This window comes from Lepidochelys olivacea (genome assembly GCF_965140295.1).
Source record: "Lepidochelys olivacea isolate rLepOli2 genome assembly, chromosome: 8".
Classification (NCBI taxonomy): domain Eukaryota; kingdom Metazoa; phylum Chordata; order Testudines; family Cheloniidae; genus Lepidochelys; species Lepidochelys olivacea.
Window position 1 is genome coordinate 83,564,307 of NC_140418.1, and position 18,200 is coordinate 83,582,506.

General features: G+C 40.2%; 1 protein-coding gene across 6 annotated transcripts in view; it reads left to right on the plus strand.

The window, feature by feature from the left end:
• Positions 1-18,200, plus strand: part of USP33 (ubiquitin specific peptidase 33) — a 90,294-nt gene that overhangs the window by 66,658 nt on the left and 5,436 nt on the right. For all 6 annotated transcript variants that reach the window (XM_084636313.1, XM_084636317.1, XM_084636314.1 and 3 more), the window contains exons 16-21: positions 1,246-1,291; positions 2,078-2,258; positions 4,316-4,442; positions 5,972-6,141; positions 7,978-8,059; positions 13,438-13,546. In XM_084636313.1, the coding sequence (XP_084492439.1) occupies positions 1,246-1,291; positions 2,078-2,258; positions 4,316-4,442; positions 5,972-6,141; positions 7,978-8,059; positions 13,438-13,546 (715 nt within the window). The remainder of the gene's footprint in view (positions 1-1,245; positions 1,292-2,077; positions 2,259-4,315; positions 4,443-5,971; positions 6,142-7,977; positions 8,060-13,437; positions 13,547-18,200) is intronic.

Below are 18,200 nucleotides of genomic sequence, written 5' to 3' on the forward strand. Positions count from 1 at the left end.
TTCAAGACCTTTTCTTGAGCAATGCAAGTTTATTAACTGGTTCACATCTTGGAATAGAAATTGGACATACACCAGCCTTTGTGAACCTGAGCAGATTTACCAAGCACTTCAGGCAAACTCACTGGTAAAGGGAAACAGTAAAACAAATTTATTGGTTACAAAAGATAGATTATAAGTGATAGGCAAAAAGTCAGTCACCAAAATAAAATAAAATATATATAAGCACGCAGTCTAAGCCTTAACTCTTATCATACTTGACAGTATTTACATCAAGCAATATTCTCACCCCCATTGGATCTTAGTCCTTAATATACAGGTTTGTCTCTTAAACCTGGGCCAGTCTCCTCTGTTGAAATCATCAGTCTTCTCAGCATCCTTGTTGCTTACGTAGGTCAGGGGAGGAGAAAAGGCAAAGCATGGGGCCTCGTGTTCTGTTTTATACCCTTACTCCATGTGCTTGGAGAACATAAGTCTAGGCATGTTTGATAGGCATTGCTGAATCACAAGGTGAGGTTGAGCAATTTCCCTGATGTGGCCTTGTGCAAGTGAGTCATTGCATTGTAGCTCCCTTGCTGGATAATGGCTGTTGATGGTTGTTCAACACCCGCCTGGGCGTTGGTTATCTCCCTTATAAAGAAATATATAATCTAAATGTATAGCAACCCTTTGTATTACTGTAAGATAAATCCTTAATTATTAATGCAGTCTAAATTATTATATTTTATCAAAATAAAGGAATGAAACAGTGTCAGACTCTTAACAGTTGTTGCTGTTTATACATAACACTGTTTTCTTGTTCAAGCATCATTGTATAATTTAAATATTGTATGGGGACAGTAAAATACATATTAGCACTCCATTAAAATTATTTATTGATACTCTGCTGCGGTTAAATTTTCTTCAAGAATGAATTTATTTGACAAAAACTGGAATTCAGCCATAATTTGCTTTCACAAAGTCTAAAAGCTCAATCTTTCCCCCATACTAAGAAAATCCATTGGCTAGATAGAACTGGTAGGCATATACATAGTTACTGCTTTGAATTATTCAGTGGAACAGATTTCCTCTGCTTCAAGATTTCATTATTCGTATCACTTTGGCTTCAGTAAGTCTAGTCTGCATTCCAGAAATATTTCAGGTTTACTAATGTAACGCACAACCCTAAGACTTCATCGTCATGTTTTTGCTGAGTTGGCACAGGAGGTGAAACATTTATAGGACTAAATGTTTTTCTTCTTTGCTTAGATTAAGAAATGGAGTGAAATTCTGCAAAGTGCAAAAATTTCCTGAGGTATTGTAATCACACGCATTTTAAAATGTTTCTTCTGCATGATTGGGAATGCGGCCAGGTTAATGAGTTGCATACAAAGTAGATTGTGTCTTGCGTGTTAAAAAATGTAGCAGCACGCTTGCAATCCTGAAAAAAACATGTTCGAATCTAATCACATTTGGTCAGGTACTTTACAAGAAAGTTAACAACAGTTAAAATGAAAGGTAAAGTTAGAAGAAGAAGAAGAAAAAAGAAATGTTTTTCCTACAGTCCTGTAGCCAGCCTGTGGAATTCACTTCTGCTGGAGGTCATAGAGTTAAATACTGTAGCTGAGCTGGAAATGTTTCTGACTTGTTAGGTTTGTAGCTGTGCATGCTAAAGGTAATTAAATCTTATTCTTCAGTGCATCAGCTGGTGACTGCAAGAATCGTGAAGGAATTTGACCCTGGTGACAGCCTTGCACAAATAGTTAAATGTAGTAGGGGAAGAGCTTTGCCCTTCATTGAAACATCAGGTTTTGGCAGCTGCTCAGTGCTGGCCTTTATGATTTTTGCAGGATCAGTAAGATGATTTTTGGGGGGAAATCCCAAATGCAACTAATTTAAAATAAATGTGGAGGATCCTGAGGCTGCCATCAGCTGCCTCCGACTGCAGAAGAAATTGATTCCAGCTGTTTGTACTGGAGCCATAGGAGTCCCTAAGATTTTAACAGTGTGGGAGGAAGGGCAATAGGGCCTCTGCAGTATAGTTGCTATATAGATAATTACACATCAATTAGTTCTTAATTACAGATAGTTCTTCTTACAGATACTGTGCATTCATCTCAAAAGATTCAGACATGAGCTCATGTTTTCCACAAAAATTGGTACCCATGTATCCTTTCCCCTGGAAGGACTTGATCTTCAGCCTTTCGTTGCTAAGGACAGTCCAGCTCAGATTGTGACATATGATCTCTTGTCTGTCATCTGCCATCATGGAACTGCCAGCAGTAAGTATTGATTTGTTGTTTCAGAATGCAAACATAGTGACAGATGTTCATTTTATGGATGTAGATGTGGGATTAAGGGTACCATTAAGATTTATTGGTCTGAAAGGTAAATATGGACAAATGGTGGTAGCAATATTAATTCCAAAATTGAGTAGTCTTACTGTTGATTGAAGCCAGAAGCTAGTACATGTTCTGGTTGATTATTTGTTTTTTAAAGTGAGTTGTGACATACATTTGGAATGCTATTTAGGAATCTTGTACAATTTGAAGAAGAATCGATCAGCCAAGCCTATGTCTAAAAGAAAAAGTACTTACAAAAACCTCTCTAGTTAACCATCGGGGGAGGGATAGCTCTGGTTTGAGCATTGGCCTGCTAAACCCAGGGTTTGAGTTCAATCCTTGAGGGGGCCATTTAGGGATCTGGGGTAAAAATTGGGGATTGGTCCTGCTTTGAGCAGGGGGTTGGACTAGATGACCTCCTGAGGTCCCTTCCAACCCTGATATTCTATGGTTCTATACGATTCTATGATCCTGATGTTGTCTGCTACATAAATTCAAGTACACAGTACAAATAATGATACAATATAAAGGACTGCTCATCCCAGCTAGCAACACCACAAGCAAATACAATGTGGATAATAAAATAAGCTCCTCCGTCCACAAAGATCTGTGGAGAAAAGATGGACTTTGTGGCATGTCCAGAGAATTAGCTGATCTTGGCTCTCATTGTCAAGGGGGAGTGCACTGCAAATTCCCCTTGTGAAGAGTATTCTTCCAGTAGTTCTTTCTTGTTTGGCTGAAAGAGTTCCAATCCTTCTGTTATAAACTCTGGCAACATGGCGTGGGAAGAGAGGCAATTTCTCATGTAACAAGGCCCCGAACATCTAAGACATAGATTTAACGGTAAATGCTTTCAGTTCTATCCTGAAACCTACTGGCATCTAATGCAGATCCAACGGCTCTGGTTGTAATGTGCTTCCCAATGATGCCCAAATCAATCAAGCAGACATAACATTCCTTTCTACAGTAGACCCTCAGAGTTATAAATACCAGAGTTATGAATGGACCAGTCAACCACACGTCTCATTTGGAACTGGAAGTACACAATCAGGAGGCAGCAGCAGAGACCAAAAAAAAGAAAAAGACAAATATAGTACAGTACCATGTTAAACATAAACTACTTAAAAAAAGGGAAAGCAGCATTTTTCTTCCGAATAATACAGCTTTTAAACTTTACTGAGTCAATGTTCATTTATCAACTTTTGAAAGAACAAACATAATGTTTTATTCAGAGTTACGAACAATCTCCATTCCCAAGGTGTTCGTAACTGTGGGGTTCTATTGTAGTTAGATTCCATGTTATTCTCAAGAGTCAGAGACCAGGAGAAAACTAGGTGCATTCAGTGAGAAATGGGAGTCAGAATAGCTGAATAATAGGTTCTTTAGTAGGTTCCAAAGACAAGAACCTCATTGTTTAGGTCAAGTTGTTTCATCATCTTCTTCCCTAAATACTGCCTCCCTTTCAGATCAAGAGCAGGTATATGATTATCACAACTGTAGGCACTCCATATTTTAAGAAATAACCTGAGCCTAATTGTGAATAGTATCCAAGATACAAATTCAGAATCTTGAGATGTTGAGCAGTAGAACATGGTTCCTATTGCATGCAGGTACACTGGCTGCTTTTAGAGAATGTGACCATCTGGACAGAGGAGTTCCTTTGACTAAAATAACTTACTAAATGGACTGTCTTGGACATCATGACCCAGAGCACAATATTCACATTGCTCAGAAATCAATCAAACTAAAGATCACTTGGAGAGCGGAGCTTATGTTGAAAGAACATAACCATGTCTGCCTTTTCCCTTTAGCTGATGGGAATGGAACAAAAAGCTGATCTTAGTTTTATAAGGAACTTAAACCAAATTCTATAGTAAAAAGTCCCTTTCATTAATACCATAAAACATATGTGGTGAAGACATGTACAATTTTCTGTTTTTCCACCTGTTACCTAAATTGTTCATAGCCTCACATTTCACTGTACTTTCTGACTCTAGGTGGACATTATATAGCTTATTGCCGAAACAATTTAAATAATCTATGGTATGAATTTGATGATCATAGTGTCACAGAAGTACCAGAATCCACTGTACAGAATGCAGAAGCTTATGTTCTCTTCTACAGGTAAGAAAGTGAATAAAAGGAGGAGAAAGGTCAGTATCAGTATAAACCTTGTTCAAGTAAATGAATCACTTTTGAGCTGTTGGCCATTTGGCACCCAGCTTTTAAAATTAGGTTGCTAAATAAATTTTGTGAGACATTTGGATTTGGGGAGGGTAGGTTGGGTCAGTCAGACACTCAGCTATTGGCAGAGATCCTGTAGTTCAGATGGAACTAATGTCAAGTATGTGTCACCACAAAATCAACTATGCTGGAGAAAAGCTTTTATTTTATAATAGCCCTTAGAAGACACATTAACAATGCATAGCAATTTCAGTATAAGAAAAAAGGAGGCTGCACTCTTCTGCAGAAGGCAGTAATGCAGCAGCACTACTGTAGTGGAAAGGCTTCAAGAAGATTTGTTCTAATGTGATATTGAGAGGAGCACTAGATGCCATCATGGAGATGCTTTGCTTTGCTTTAGTGAAAATGCTTTGCCACCAGTTTATTTTTTGATGTAACAATTACAAGGTGAAATTGCTTGAATGTTTAAATGCTTATAAAACTTCAGAATAAAGCCAGAGAGGTGGATCAGAACATTTTTTGTGCAGATTGAAGATAATGAAAACTCAGTGAGATGACGAGAACTTGAAGAGTCTTAGAACTGGCAACTAAGATTGCCTCATTTTTATTCAGAGGATGATGCATATAGGGAGGATTTCTGCACACAGACAGACTAAGATTGTTAGAGCTATAAAGGGAGTTGAGGAAACTCTTTAGCAGCTGGGAACTGGAACAACAGGGGTTTTACTGTGTGCTTATTTTTCTGTGTCCTGGTCTTTTTCTGAAATTGAGACAGTGTAAAGGAGACACTTGCTATTACCATCTTTAGTCTCTGTCACTTTTATACTTGGAACTGTACATGCAGACTCTTACCTTTTAACTGTTTTACAACTATTAAACTATTCTGTTTTTAAGCATTACATTCTTTATACTGACATCTAGTTTTAATTAACAAAGGATATGTGTTTGCTACCGGAAGTTGAATACTGAGTCTAGCAGAAATAAGTTACAGTAGAATTGCACAGATGAGTAGATACATTCTGATAATATTTTTGTCTTTGCCACAAGCACAAGATTCAAGCTGCTGGACAAGATATGGTCATTGGTCTGACCCAGAATGACTGTTTCTGTGTTCCTTTTAGGAATAGACCATATTGTCAAAAAGAACACTGTGCTTGTTGTGAGCAAACGCTTCAAAATTAGAATATAAACTCAAGCATGTGGAATATTTATATTTTGGTAGTACGTATTAAAATTCAAATCCTTTATTTAAATAGGTGTCTTTTCTGTTGGTTGTTTTAACTTGAATTAAAATTATTTAATGGTATAGTAATGGGATATTTTTAATTGGGTTTTTAGGTGTATTAAATGTAATGACCCAGAAATTCAGTGAAGGAAAAAGTTGGTTTCCAAACCAGTGTTCAGAGTAAATCAGCACCACACATAAGGATACATCCTGTGCTTAATGCTTTTTTTAATTCATATAATAGGAAGAGCAACGAAGAAGCACGAAGAGAGAGACAGAGGGTATCAAGTCTGTTGACTATGATGGAACCAAGTCTCCTGCAGTTCTATATTTCTCGACAGTGGCTGAATAAATTCAAGACTTTTGCTGAGCCAGGACCTATTTCAAATAATGATTTCCTCTGTATGCATGGAGGTGAGACTGCTAATCTTTTATGAAGTACCAGTAAAACAGAACATCTACCTTTGAGGATGAAGATTTATTTCATTGGCCAGCAGGGAATTTTTTAAAATACAGGAACTTGTATGCAATCAGTTTCTTTACTCTTATCAGTTACCCAGAAGCCAAGGTTATTTATTATCTTGTCATCATTTCTGGTTAGGGACCTACTTTAAGTGTTTTACAGTCAAGGTCTGACCACAGTGTGTAATTCCACAAAAAGTGTATATAATAATTTTTCTTCAGTGTGCATGTTTTCCATAGCACCCTAATATGGTCTGCATGTTTTCAAAACATTTATATTGATTTTTTGTTGTTTTTATACCTTGGATTGCATGGTTATGTTCCCCTAATAACTGTTTGGACTAACACCTTGTAACCTAAATCCTTGCCACAACTACACCCTGAGGATAAAAATCCCAGGAACCCAAAAGTGATAGGGCACAACAGGGTATCCAATGTGAAAACAGTAATGATTAAAGACACTTTCTTGCATGTTTTGTACACAAGTTTTAAATTGTCCTTCCTCTGCTAGACATTCGTGAAAACTGTTTTGTGATGTCACCCTTATTTTGGCATCTGACTTTCTAAGCAACCATCATGCAGTATCCAGCACCTTCTCCCAAGTAACCATGTGCAAAAGAGAAAATATTATGCCTGTGGCCATTTGCAGGGTGTATGTGTGCAGTAGGAGAACCTGAGCCTAAGAGAACCACCTTCTCATTGTTCAAGGCTGCTACAGATGCCAGTGTCACGATCAGGACATGGATGGTCTGACCTAGTGGTCGGGTCGGGAGTCAGGCTGGGTCAGATACCGGGAGATCAGAGTCAGACACAGGCCAGAGCAAACTCAAGAGTCAGGTGTCACGAGACAGGCAAGGTCAGGTTACCAGGAGATCAGCAGTAGGAGCAGGTATTGCCAGGGAAGCAGCCCTAAATATGGTGAACGCAGTTGCTATTCTGGGTTTAAATAGGAGCTATGAGCCAATTGGGACCCCTGTTGGTCCACCAATCAGTTCCCAGGACTGGGGTCTTCTATCAGAGTTTGGCTCCTCTTCTGACAACAAGTGGCAGGTTGGAATTTACTCGTGTCAGAGTCCTGTGGACCAGCGTTCAAGACCCCCAGTCCCTTACATCCACATGTGCATCATCCTCGCTAGTTTCCCCCACATGGAGAGGCTAGAATGCTGTGTATGTACAATAGCTGTTTATAGTACATAGTATTCGTACAGTCGTAGGAGCAACAACAAATAATCCCGATAGCCTTTCTTCTGTTCCCCCTCTTCCTGAATTTTCATTATCCATAACCCTCTTTGATGCTATGTAGAAAGCCTGAAGAGCTTTACTGAGTAGTGAGTGGAATAGAATTTGGTAAGTCACAATCAATGGCTTTTATGTGAGTAATCCGGAAGTTCTTAAGTAGCAATTTTAAATTAGAATTTAATCCTACATTTAAAAAAACATTTTACAACCAGCATTCTTAAAAGATGCCTTTACAATCAATCCATTTCTGCTTTCAAATATGTCTGAATTAAATCTTTGATGTGATTCCCTTCAGCTTTTCCAGTAAAATTTTCAGCCACATCTTAAAGAGAGTGGGGCCTCTTTTAAGAGATTACTCTTGAGTTGGTACTTTGACGCATCATTTAAAACAACATTTACTGTATTATATCTTGTATTTTGATTTGAAGTGGTCAAAAGGTAGTTCGTGACTTAGAGACCTTTAAAACATTAGTTATCTCTTTCCCTAACTCTATGTAGAATAGCCACCCAAAAAAAAAAAAATGTAATAAGACTTTTTTCTTCTTATAGGTGTTCTTCCACATAAAGCTGGTTTTATAGAGGACTTGGTTGTAATGCTACCTCAGAACATATGGGATACCCTATATAGCAGGTAACTGACACTGCGCTGTGGTTTGAGAGCCAGCATTTGTGCTAAGTCCTGAGTTCACAAATCTTAGGGTTAGTGTTAAAAATGGAATTCTGGATGAGAGAATGGAGTGCAAGGCGCAGATTTAGGAAATCTGCTTTGTACAAGACAACCCAAGTAAATGGTGTTACAGGTAACTGGGGAATCATACCAATAAATGCTATATATATTCTACAAAATAACAAAGCATGTCAGCTAAACGTGCTTTGCAAGAGGTATTTTGAAGGAACTGTGTATCACAGCTTCCTAGCTATAGAAAGAGCTAGTTTTCTGTTCCCTTGGTTTTGTCTTTATCTGTCATCTGCCAGAATTATTTCAAAATAACTTACTTCTGGGGGGTCTCTGTAATTCCTCTGCACTCCTCTATCAGGTTGAGTTTGTGTGCTTCCTGAAGGAGTGACCCTTTTAAGGCTCAATTCTTTTTAAAGCAACAAAGCTTCATGGGAGCCCCATTGAGGTCCGTGAGGACTCTGTTGCACATTACACATTCCAATAATTTTTATCTTTTAAATCCCAGGCATCTAAGCCTGGGGGTGTAATGATTTGTAGATATCCCCAAGCAAAAAATGGAAATGTGTTCCTACATCCCCACCAACCAGCTTCTTCCCACTTCTCTATGGAGCTTGTCTTTTCATTGCACCTAACCCATACAAGCAGCATCTCTTCCCTCTCTGTCCCGTCCCCCCGCCCTGAACTTGCCAGTGCCTCCCAAAGAGACACCCATTTCCATGCTTGTCATTCTCCTTCCAGCAGAGAAGGATTTATTCCTCAAATAATTCTTTAGTGTTCCTGCGGAGATACTGGGAATAACTCTTTTACCTCCATATTGAGGGCCAGGGGAGGAAATGTGACCTGATTGTTTTTATTGTCCCTCCTACTGACTAACCAGTAATGGTTAAGGCCACTAACCACCCCCACACTAAGTTCAACAAGAAACTAGAAAGTTACAGATCTTTTGAAAATACCATGTTCTGAGACATGCCCCTCCCATGTCTGATCTTATCCTTACTGCAAATCAGGGGTCTTGTCAGCATTTCAGGCTCGGCAGACAGTGTCTGCTGCCTTCTCTCTCTACAGCAGCGGTAGTCAATTTCTTGGTCAAGGTATAGTCAAGATCCAGCCACCAGAGAAAATAATAAAAAATAACAATAATGATAATAAATAAAAAGATTTTGGGATCTGTTCAAAAGTGTCTGGCTGTCCGGATTTGGCCCATGGTCCACCTATTGACTACCTCTGCTCTACAGCTTGGTGGGGCAGTCTTTCTATGCTAATCTAATAGGCTTCTTCAGCTGAAGAAAACTGAAATTCTTATTGCAAATGCAGTTAAATTTCACCCATCAAAAACTAAATTAAAAAAGTGTTCAGATTGTTGTTGTGGAACCAAGTAAAGGTGGAATTAAGCCTGATTGGGACCAAACTGCCTTCAATACTTTCAGAGGACTTGTCAACATAAAAGTTGCACTGGTATAACTAATTAGTTTAAAATCACAACTTTAGGCCAGGTCTGTATCAGCAAATCCTTCTAGTATAGAGACCATTTATACCAGCAAAATAAGCAATACCAACCAAAACACTTGTATGCCAGTATAACTACTTCTACATGAGGCTGTTGTCAGTATAAAAGTGTAATAAAGAAAATCACACCTCTAACTAACATTGCTATCCCTGCAAAAGTTTGTTGCAGACCTGGCTTTAGTTAAACCAGTGTAACTTGTATGCAGAGCAGATCAGAGAGTAAACAAGTTCTATTCTATAGAGGTACTTATTAGAGCTGAGCAGAAATTGGAATTCCCATTCTGTGGGAAATTCTGACATTTCAGCATTTGTTTTCATCCTGAAATTAGATGAAAATTTGAAATTTCAAAATTTTCTGCAGAACAAATTCTGAAAAATTTGTATATGGAAATGTCAAAAAAATTTGATCAAAAATCATTTCAACATTTTCCCAAATCAGAATACTTCATTTTGGATTGTTGGGATGTGCTGAAATGCTTTGTTTCAAGTAACTTCAACGTTAACCTGCGTTTTCTCGTTGTGGTGCATTGCTATTAGGAGAGAGTAGGATATCAGGCTTCCCATGGGGCCATGTCCCTGACTAGACTAGATCTCCCACAAAGCTCTGAGCTCAGTGAGAGGGAAACCAGTGCATTGCCTTATGGGAGTTACAGTTCTCCAGAAAGAAAAGGAGTACTTGTGGCACCTTAAAGACTAACAAATTTATTTGAGCATAAGTTTTCGTGAGCTACAGCTCACTTCATCGGATGCATTCAGTGCTCCTTTTCTTTTTCTTTTTGCGAATACAGACTAACACAGCTGCTACTCTGAAAACAATTCTCCAGGGAACTCAGTCCATAGGCAAGAATGGGGGCTGGAATTACAAATCTCATAAGACAATGCGCCATGATAGGGAAATACTGTTTAATGTTTTGTTGAAATGAAAAAAATTAAATATTCCATTTTAGGTTAACCATTCTCAAATGAAATATTTTTGATATTTTGATATTTCTAACAAGAAATCAAATTATTTTGGGAAAATCAAAGTTTTCCCATGCAAAATTGAAATTTTCCAGAAATTGCCTTTTCTCCCAGGTATCCAGGTGCCTTCCAATTTAAGCAACATGGCTAACATTTGTCATGTGGTATTTGTTCTCTCATCCTTTCCCCAGTATTGGGGAGGTGGTGTCCTTTTGAGTAAAGTGCTAAAAAGTGTACGTGTGTTCTCATGATTCTAAATTTCCTGAAGAAGAAGAATGCTTTTAGTGGGTGCATTTCCCTTTTATTTTTAATAAGTAAACAGTATAATCCGCATATGACCTATTCAGTCGAAAATATATATAGGTAGAGAATATAGTTCAAAATCTAAAATGTGATCTTGTAAAGTATTGTTTAGTGCTTGAGCTAAAACAAGACTGTTACTGATTTAAATGCATCCATGAAGTTTGATGAGTGATAAGAGACAAAAATCTGAGTGGGTACAATTTCTTATTGTAATGAAATAACTCAATTTTAATTTAAACAAAATGTGACATTTCTATATCTTGAAGGGTAACATCCTCACAAATTATTTTTTTGTAAATGGAGTGATAATCGTCTAAATAATCCTAAACAACCGAACTTACTATCTTCAGAGGTTTCAAATAAAATTCTCTTCGGATTCAAGATCTTAAATGCCAGATTTTAGACTGGAGCTTCTTTGTACAGCTAAGTAAACAAGGCGTTGTAAAGTGCTTTTTATCATTGCTTCAAAGAACTGGCTTGCATTTGTGGTTTAAAAAAAAAAAAAAAAAAAAAAGCACTTAGCATTAATTTTCAAAAACTCATCTGCATAATCAGCCAATGAAATAAAACAGTGCATCAGTTAGGTAGATTGTAAGCATCCTACAGCTAAATCAGATCCTACAGGTAGGATCAGATTATCCAGATTGCTGTGTCTCTTCCATAAATAATGAATTTCACTGGAAAGGAACACAAATTACCCTCAGTCCATAGTCTACATTTCAACCTGACCTTTCTGCTGAAACAAATATTATTCAGGATGATCTTCGTGGCTTCAAGCCATGTAGGCATTTGATCAGGAGCAGTCCTATAGTCTTTGCTTTGTCATACTGCTGGTTTTCTAGTCCAGCCAATGCTGCACTGTTTCCAGGATAATGGTACTGACTGCCCTGCATTTTGGTGTTAGCAATGGCTTTGAAGATGACTTTCTTATGTGCTAGCAGTTGGCAGAAAAGGTAAAGATGTGGAAAAATAATCTTCTATGAACAAAACAGTGGACATGAGCAAGTTTAGATGTTGGAATCTTGTAGAGCAGTGGTTCTCAAACTTTTTATTCCACGGACCACTTGAAAATTGCTGAGTGTCTCGGCGGACCACTTAATGATCTTTCCAAACGTTGTGTGTATCGATAGCTAACTATTGTAAAGCGTTTTGGATAAAAGCGCTACATAAAAAAAACTTAATAAACTTTTTTTGTTCTACAAATAAAAGCACACAACTCATATTTTAATATTAGTAGTCTTACCTTTCTAATGCAATGGATGTGCCCTCTCTCCCCTTCCACAGTAGCCCCCAAGCTGGGGCTGGGAAGGAGGAGGATCTCTCCCCGGCAGCTGCAGCCCTGGAGTTGGGGAAAGTCACCCCTTTCTCTGGCCACTGCAGCCCTGCAATCACAAATTCCCCCCACCTCCTCTTCTCACCCCACAGAACTTCGTGACATGTTTGCAAATACATCGAAATCGTTTTGGTGACATACAAATGTGAAGTGGCATTTTTAATGTGGCACATCAAACATGCTTATATTAGGATTTTGAGTCAGAATTACCAGGTGAAGAGTTGTTATTCTTTTGGATGATAATTTGTTTAAGCCATGTGGTGGGTGGATTTTAAAAATATACTGTTCCTTCTTTGTTTTTAAACTTCAGATAACTTTTTACTGGCGTAGGGCGGGGCTGAGGGTTTTATTGGTCTTGTATTCCACCTTCATAGTTTTGTTTTAGTTTTGTGTATTTAGTTTTGAGAAACAAAAGCGAAATAAAACAGCCAGAATGACTCTGTGCATGTCAGATAAACTGTGCATTTAAAAATGCAAATAAAATTGTTAATAACTGACTAATAATAGCTGCTGTTTGAATCCTCATCTGGGAGACATGTTCAAAAGTGTTTTGTTTTTTAAAGCTTTTTCTGTTAATTGTATTAATTTTTTTTCTTCATTCACAACTGTTGGGTTTAGAGGTAATAAACTGCTACTAGCTTTTTTGTGGTAGAGCCATGAAGGCTTTGGGGAGGGAGAGGGGGGAGTTGTTTGCATTTTTGTAGTGGATAGTATCAGAGCAATAAAGGTTATTTTTCTCTTTAAATATACTTTTTTTTTTTTTTTTTAACTTGGTGCTGTTCATTGAAGGAACTTGTGACCAACTCTCTTTATTAGGAGAAGATTTCAATAATAAAACTATTCGGACTGGGTCTAGCGAGGCAGAATCTGAAAGAGATTTGTTTCCAAAGATCAAATGCCAGTATCCCCAGTTATGGTAAATATTACTGTAGTATAGAGAATAAATGGTAGCCTACATGTGTCATAGTGACCAGAACCTGAGTGTATTATAGACAATTCTCAGCAGCTCTTGTTAGTATGTGCAGCTGTGCTTTGCCCCAATTTACAGATGAATTATCCAGGGTAATAGCATTAAAAATAAGAAATTCAGTCTACACTGCTGTGTGTTTGCCACATGTCATTAAAACAAACAGAATCTGGTGCTGACATTCTCATGGCTATTAGAATGTGGAGGAGAAATATGAAATATTTGTCATTAAATTAATAATGAAATTTACTATGATTATAGGTATGGGGGAGGACCAGCTGTTAACCACCTGTATGTTTGTCATACCTGCCAAATGGAGGCTGAGAAAATTGAAAAAAGAAGGAAGACTGAATTGGAAATATTTATTCGGGTAAAAAATAGTAATCTACATTCTCTGATTCTTTCCAGTCTTTTTGTCTTTATCTTGTAGATTCTTCAGAAGCAATATTTTGACCAGGATTCTCAACTTTTCATAGTGTGACTCATATTTCAATATTTCAATGTTTTTTACATGAACCACCTACTCTCATTTGCAATAATATAATATCCCTGTGGTATCTATGACCATTATGTATGTGAGACCTGTAACATTAGGGAAACATTGAATACGTTTTTAGCTGATATTATTTTAGTGCTACTTAATTGGAAACAAAGGAATAGAGCCAGCACCATGTGAACAATCAGTTCTTCTTCAAGTAGTGTCTCAATAGGTGTTCCACTATAGGGGGGGGTGGGTGGGGGTGTGTGTGTGTGTGTGTGCGTGCGCCCCCGCAGTACCAATTGAAGAATTTCAATAGCAGTCCATCGCACATGCGTCTCCCCACTTGCCATGAGGCTAACCAGCATGCACAGGCATTTCCTTCTCAGTTCCTTCTCAACTGCCCCTGGCTAGAGAAAAGAACAGGAGGACTTGTGGCACCTTAAAGACTAACAAATTTATTAGCGCATAAGCTTTCGTGAGCTACAGCTTGGAGCTAAGAGCTGTCCATTAATGGATCATTAACTCCCTATAGTTTTGCAAATTTTAGCTTTCCTTGAAGCCTTTTTCTTTTAGTACCTGGTTTGTTCTGAGTTGGTCATGCCAAAAAAAAAGAAAAAGGAGGGGAAAAAAAAAAAAGAAAGGGTTGGTGGGGATGGTGCAGACCACCCCTGGACAAAGGTATGCCTGGCTCTCCAGGCTTCAAAAACTGACTTAGCAGCAAAGAATTCATCCCAATGACAGATGGACATTTGCAGTGCATTTGCCTCCTGGGGGAAAAGCACAGTTCACAAAAGTGTGGTTGGTGCCAGCAGTTAAAACCTAGGTCCAGGAAGGACAAAGAGTTAAGGCTTCAAATGCCAGAGCTATCACTGCAACCTTCTACATTGAAGGCAGGTGATCCCAAGGAGATGAGCCACTCACTCAAGACCACTAAGAAAAGGTCTGTGAGTCCCTGTAGCAAGCCTCAGTTGAGCCAGAAATTATTGGTACTGACGGTGCCGAAGCCAAGCATGTGCGGTACCAAGAACATGTGCGGTACCAAGCCAAGAGAGCAAGTCGATCTCCCCAAAGACCTGATGGGGACTGGCAAAAAAGTACCGGTACTTGATGTGGGGGCATGAGAAGCATGGAAGATCTGCACTGGCGAAGGCTACATCTGCACGGTCATCGGCACTAACGCCAGTGCGCATGGCACTGGCGGACCATAGGACTAGGTCTACATCTCCAACCTGCACAACAGACCTCTTGGTGTCTGACACACCAGACTCACCTGTACTCAGTACTGGGGCATTAATGCTGAGTTTTCCAAGAGCATTGGACTCAATGACATCTCCATGCTGTGCACCACTTTTCTCCTCATCAGAGTCAGACAGTGAGCGAGAGGACTTGGGTTCCCACCGTCATCCTACCCGCCATATGAGTCCCAATTTCATCATGGACACCAGGCCCACCCGGGTATTGCCCACCCGACCCTCAACCTTTATGGTTTGGGCAGCCATAGTACCAGCCGCTAGCTCCCACACTCAGTGGACCTATTGGGACCCCTGGCTGGCTCAGAGGCAACAAGCATCCCAGGCCCCTAGTGTGGCATACCAACAGGCAAGGAGGCACCCCCCTTCTGCTGTGGTGTCAAAGGGTTCAGAACCTCCTGAGCAACTCGGGGAGGAAGTTGAAGATGAGGCAGAAAGGAAATACACCCCTCAAGCTTGTCTCATTGTCCTCACCTGATGAGGCAGCAGATGCCCCCTCCACCATCCATGACAGATTATTTTAAATCACTTAGCTCAGAGGGTTGCAAAAGTCCTGCCAATAACAGGTGCACAAAGTGACTGAACCTCACCACAAACTGGTGAACAATCTTCCACCTCTAGCAGTGACCCTCTCAGTTAATGAGGCACTTCTGGATCCTGTCAGAGTTATTTGGCAGACCCCTGCATTCGGCCTTTCGACATGTAAGTGGGCGGACAAAAAGTATTATGTGCCGGCAAAGGGCACCGAATATTTATTTTCCCACCTGCCTCCAGTTCCATCACTGTGGATGTGGTTAATTCTAGAGGCCTCCAATACCAGGTTAAATCCACCAAGATGGGAAACGCTAGGAACTGTTTCACTGAAAAGTGTATTCATCAGCCACTCTTCAGTTCTAGGTGGCTAATTACCAGGCCATGTTGGCCAAATATGACTACCAGAACTATGCGAATTTCTTTATCGATCAGCTCCCAGATCTGCCACAAAGACTGATTCATGGCGATAATTAATGAGGGCCAGCTGATGGTGAAAACATCTCTACAGTCCACATTAGACGCAGCAGACACAGCGGCTCGTTCAATTTCCACAGCTGTGGTTATGAGAAGGCTGCAGTTGTCTGGCTTCCCAAAAGTGGTCCAAACCACAGTGGAAGATCTTCCCTTTGAGGGAACGAAGCTGTTTGCCAAAAAGACATATGCGTCCCTTCACACACTGAAGGATTCTCGGGCAACCCTTCATTCCTTGGGGATATACATGCCAGCCTGCAAGAGAAAATACAGCCGTTAGCCACTGTGTAAGTCCCGGTCATCACAGTACACACCTCAGTATTTGTTACAGAGATCTTATGAGCCACAGAGAAAGAAATCAAGATTCCCGTCAGGACCACAGCTGACTTCGTCTCAGCCCTCAATCTCGAAGCGGCAGTTTTGGTTCAGTTGGGTTTACAGGCCAAACAGAGACAACATAGGCAAGCTTCTATCGATGCCCACCAGGGTCAATAGCAGCAAAGAGTCCTGTGGCACCTTATAGACTAACAGATGTATTGGAGCATAAGCTTTTGTGGGTGAATACCCACTTCATCGGATGCATGCGTTAGATGTATTCACTCACAAAAGCTTATGCTCCAGTACGTCTATAAGGTGCCACAGGACTCTTTGCTGCTTTTACAGATCCAGACTAACAGGGCTACCCCTCTGGTACTTGACACCAGGGTCAAGCAATCCTTAGACTGGTGGAAGGACCCAATAAACATCTGTATGGGAATACCGTTTGCTCAGTCTTCCCCATCCCTTTTCCTGATCACCGACGTATCCCTTATAGGCTGGGGAGCACATCTCAATGGCCATACAACATATGACAGATGGTCTCCAGCAGATGTGTCTCCACATCAACCTGCTTGAGCTCGGAGTAGTCAGAAATGCTTGCGCTCACTTTCTCCCACTGATCAAGAACACGCCTACAAAGGTCATGACGGACAATATGGCCTGCATGTACTACATAAACCAACAGGGAGGTGCAAGGTCTCATTCCCTGTGCATAGAAGCACTGAAGTTATGGAACTGGTGCATCTCTCACAATGTCCTAATATCAGAGGCTTATCTACTGGGAATACACAACACGATAGCCAACTGTCTCGGCCACAAATTCCCGCACAACCACAAATGGGAAATAGTCGATGATTCTACACTACATATTCTGAGTACACCGGTAATAGACTTGTTTGCTACTCACCAAAACAAGAAATATGTCCACAGTACTGTTCCAGGGCGGGGATGGGTTGACGCTCCATGGGAGACGCTCTCCTTCTTCCTTGGGATAAGGGCCTTCTTTACACTTTTTCCCCATTCCCTCTATTGCTGAAAGTTCTCTTGAAGATAAGAAGGGAAAAAGCAAACATCATTCTTATCACCCCCACCTGGCCCAGGCAGATGTGGTACCCTTATCTGTTGCAGCTGGCAGTACGTCCACCGATTACTACTGATCACTCCTTACCTCCTGTCACAGAACGAGGGCAGGTGGCGGACAGGATGAAAGGTCTGCTGGTATTGTCCCAGAGGATCTCGTCTTGGATAACCGCCTGCATCAAATTTTATTATGAATAGGCAAGAGTGTCTCCCCGGTTGTCATGACTGCCCATTCCATGAGGGCACAGGTATCATCAGTGGCCTTCCTTGTGCAGGTACTAATCTGCAGAGCCGCTACCTGATCTTCGGTCTATACCTTTGCCTCCCACTACGCCATCACCCAGCAGGCCGGGACATTGCCAGTTTCTGAAGAGCAGTGTTGCAAGAAGCATGTCCGTGAGCTCTCAGCCTGCCTCCAGGGCTACTGCTTGGGAGTCACCTAGCATGGAATAGACATGAGCAAGCACTCGAAGAAAAAACAGTTACTAACCTTCTGTAATTCTTCTTTGAGATGTGTTGTTCATGTTCATTCTGTGACCCGCCTTCCTACCCCTCCGTCAGAATTGACGGCAAGAAGGAACTGAGAGGGCGCAGGGCCAGAGGCACTCCTTATATGGGCTCATGAGCACGGGGCTCCATGAGCATATGGCCTGCCCTGTGGATACCACTAAAGAAAAAGTCTCTGGCAACTGTGCATGTGGGTGTGCACACATCTAGCATGGAATGGACATGAGGAACACATCTTGAAGAACAGCAGTTACTGTAACAGCAGTTACAGAAGGCTAGTAACAATTTTTTCTAGAGTTAAAAAAAAAAAAAAGGAATAAAAACCTTTTTCATGCTGTCTTTTTACATTATAATAAAGAAAACAAAGGGCACAAAATCAGTTT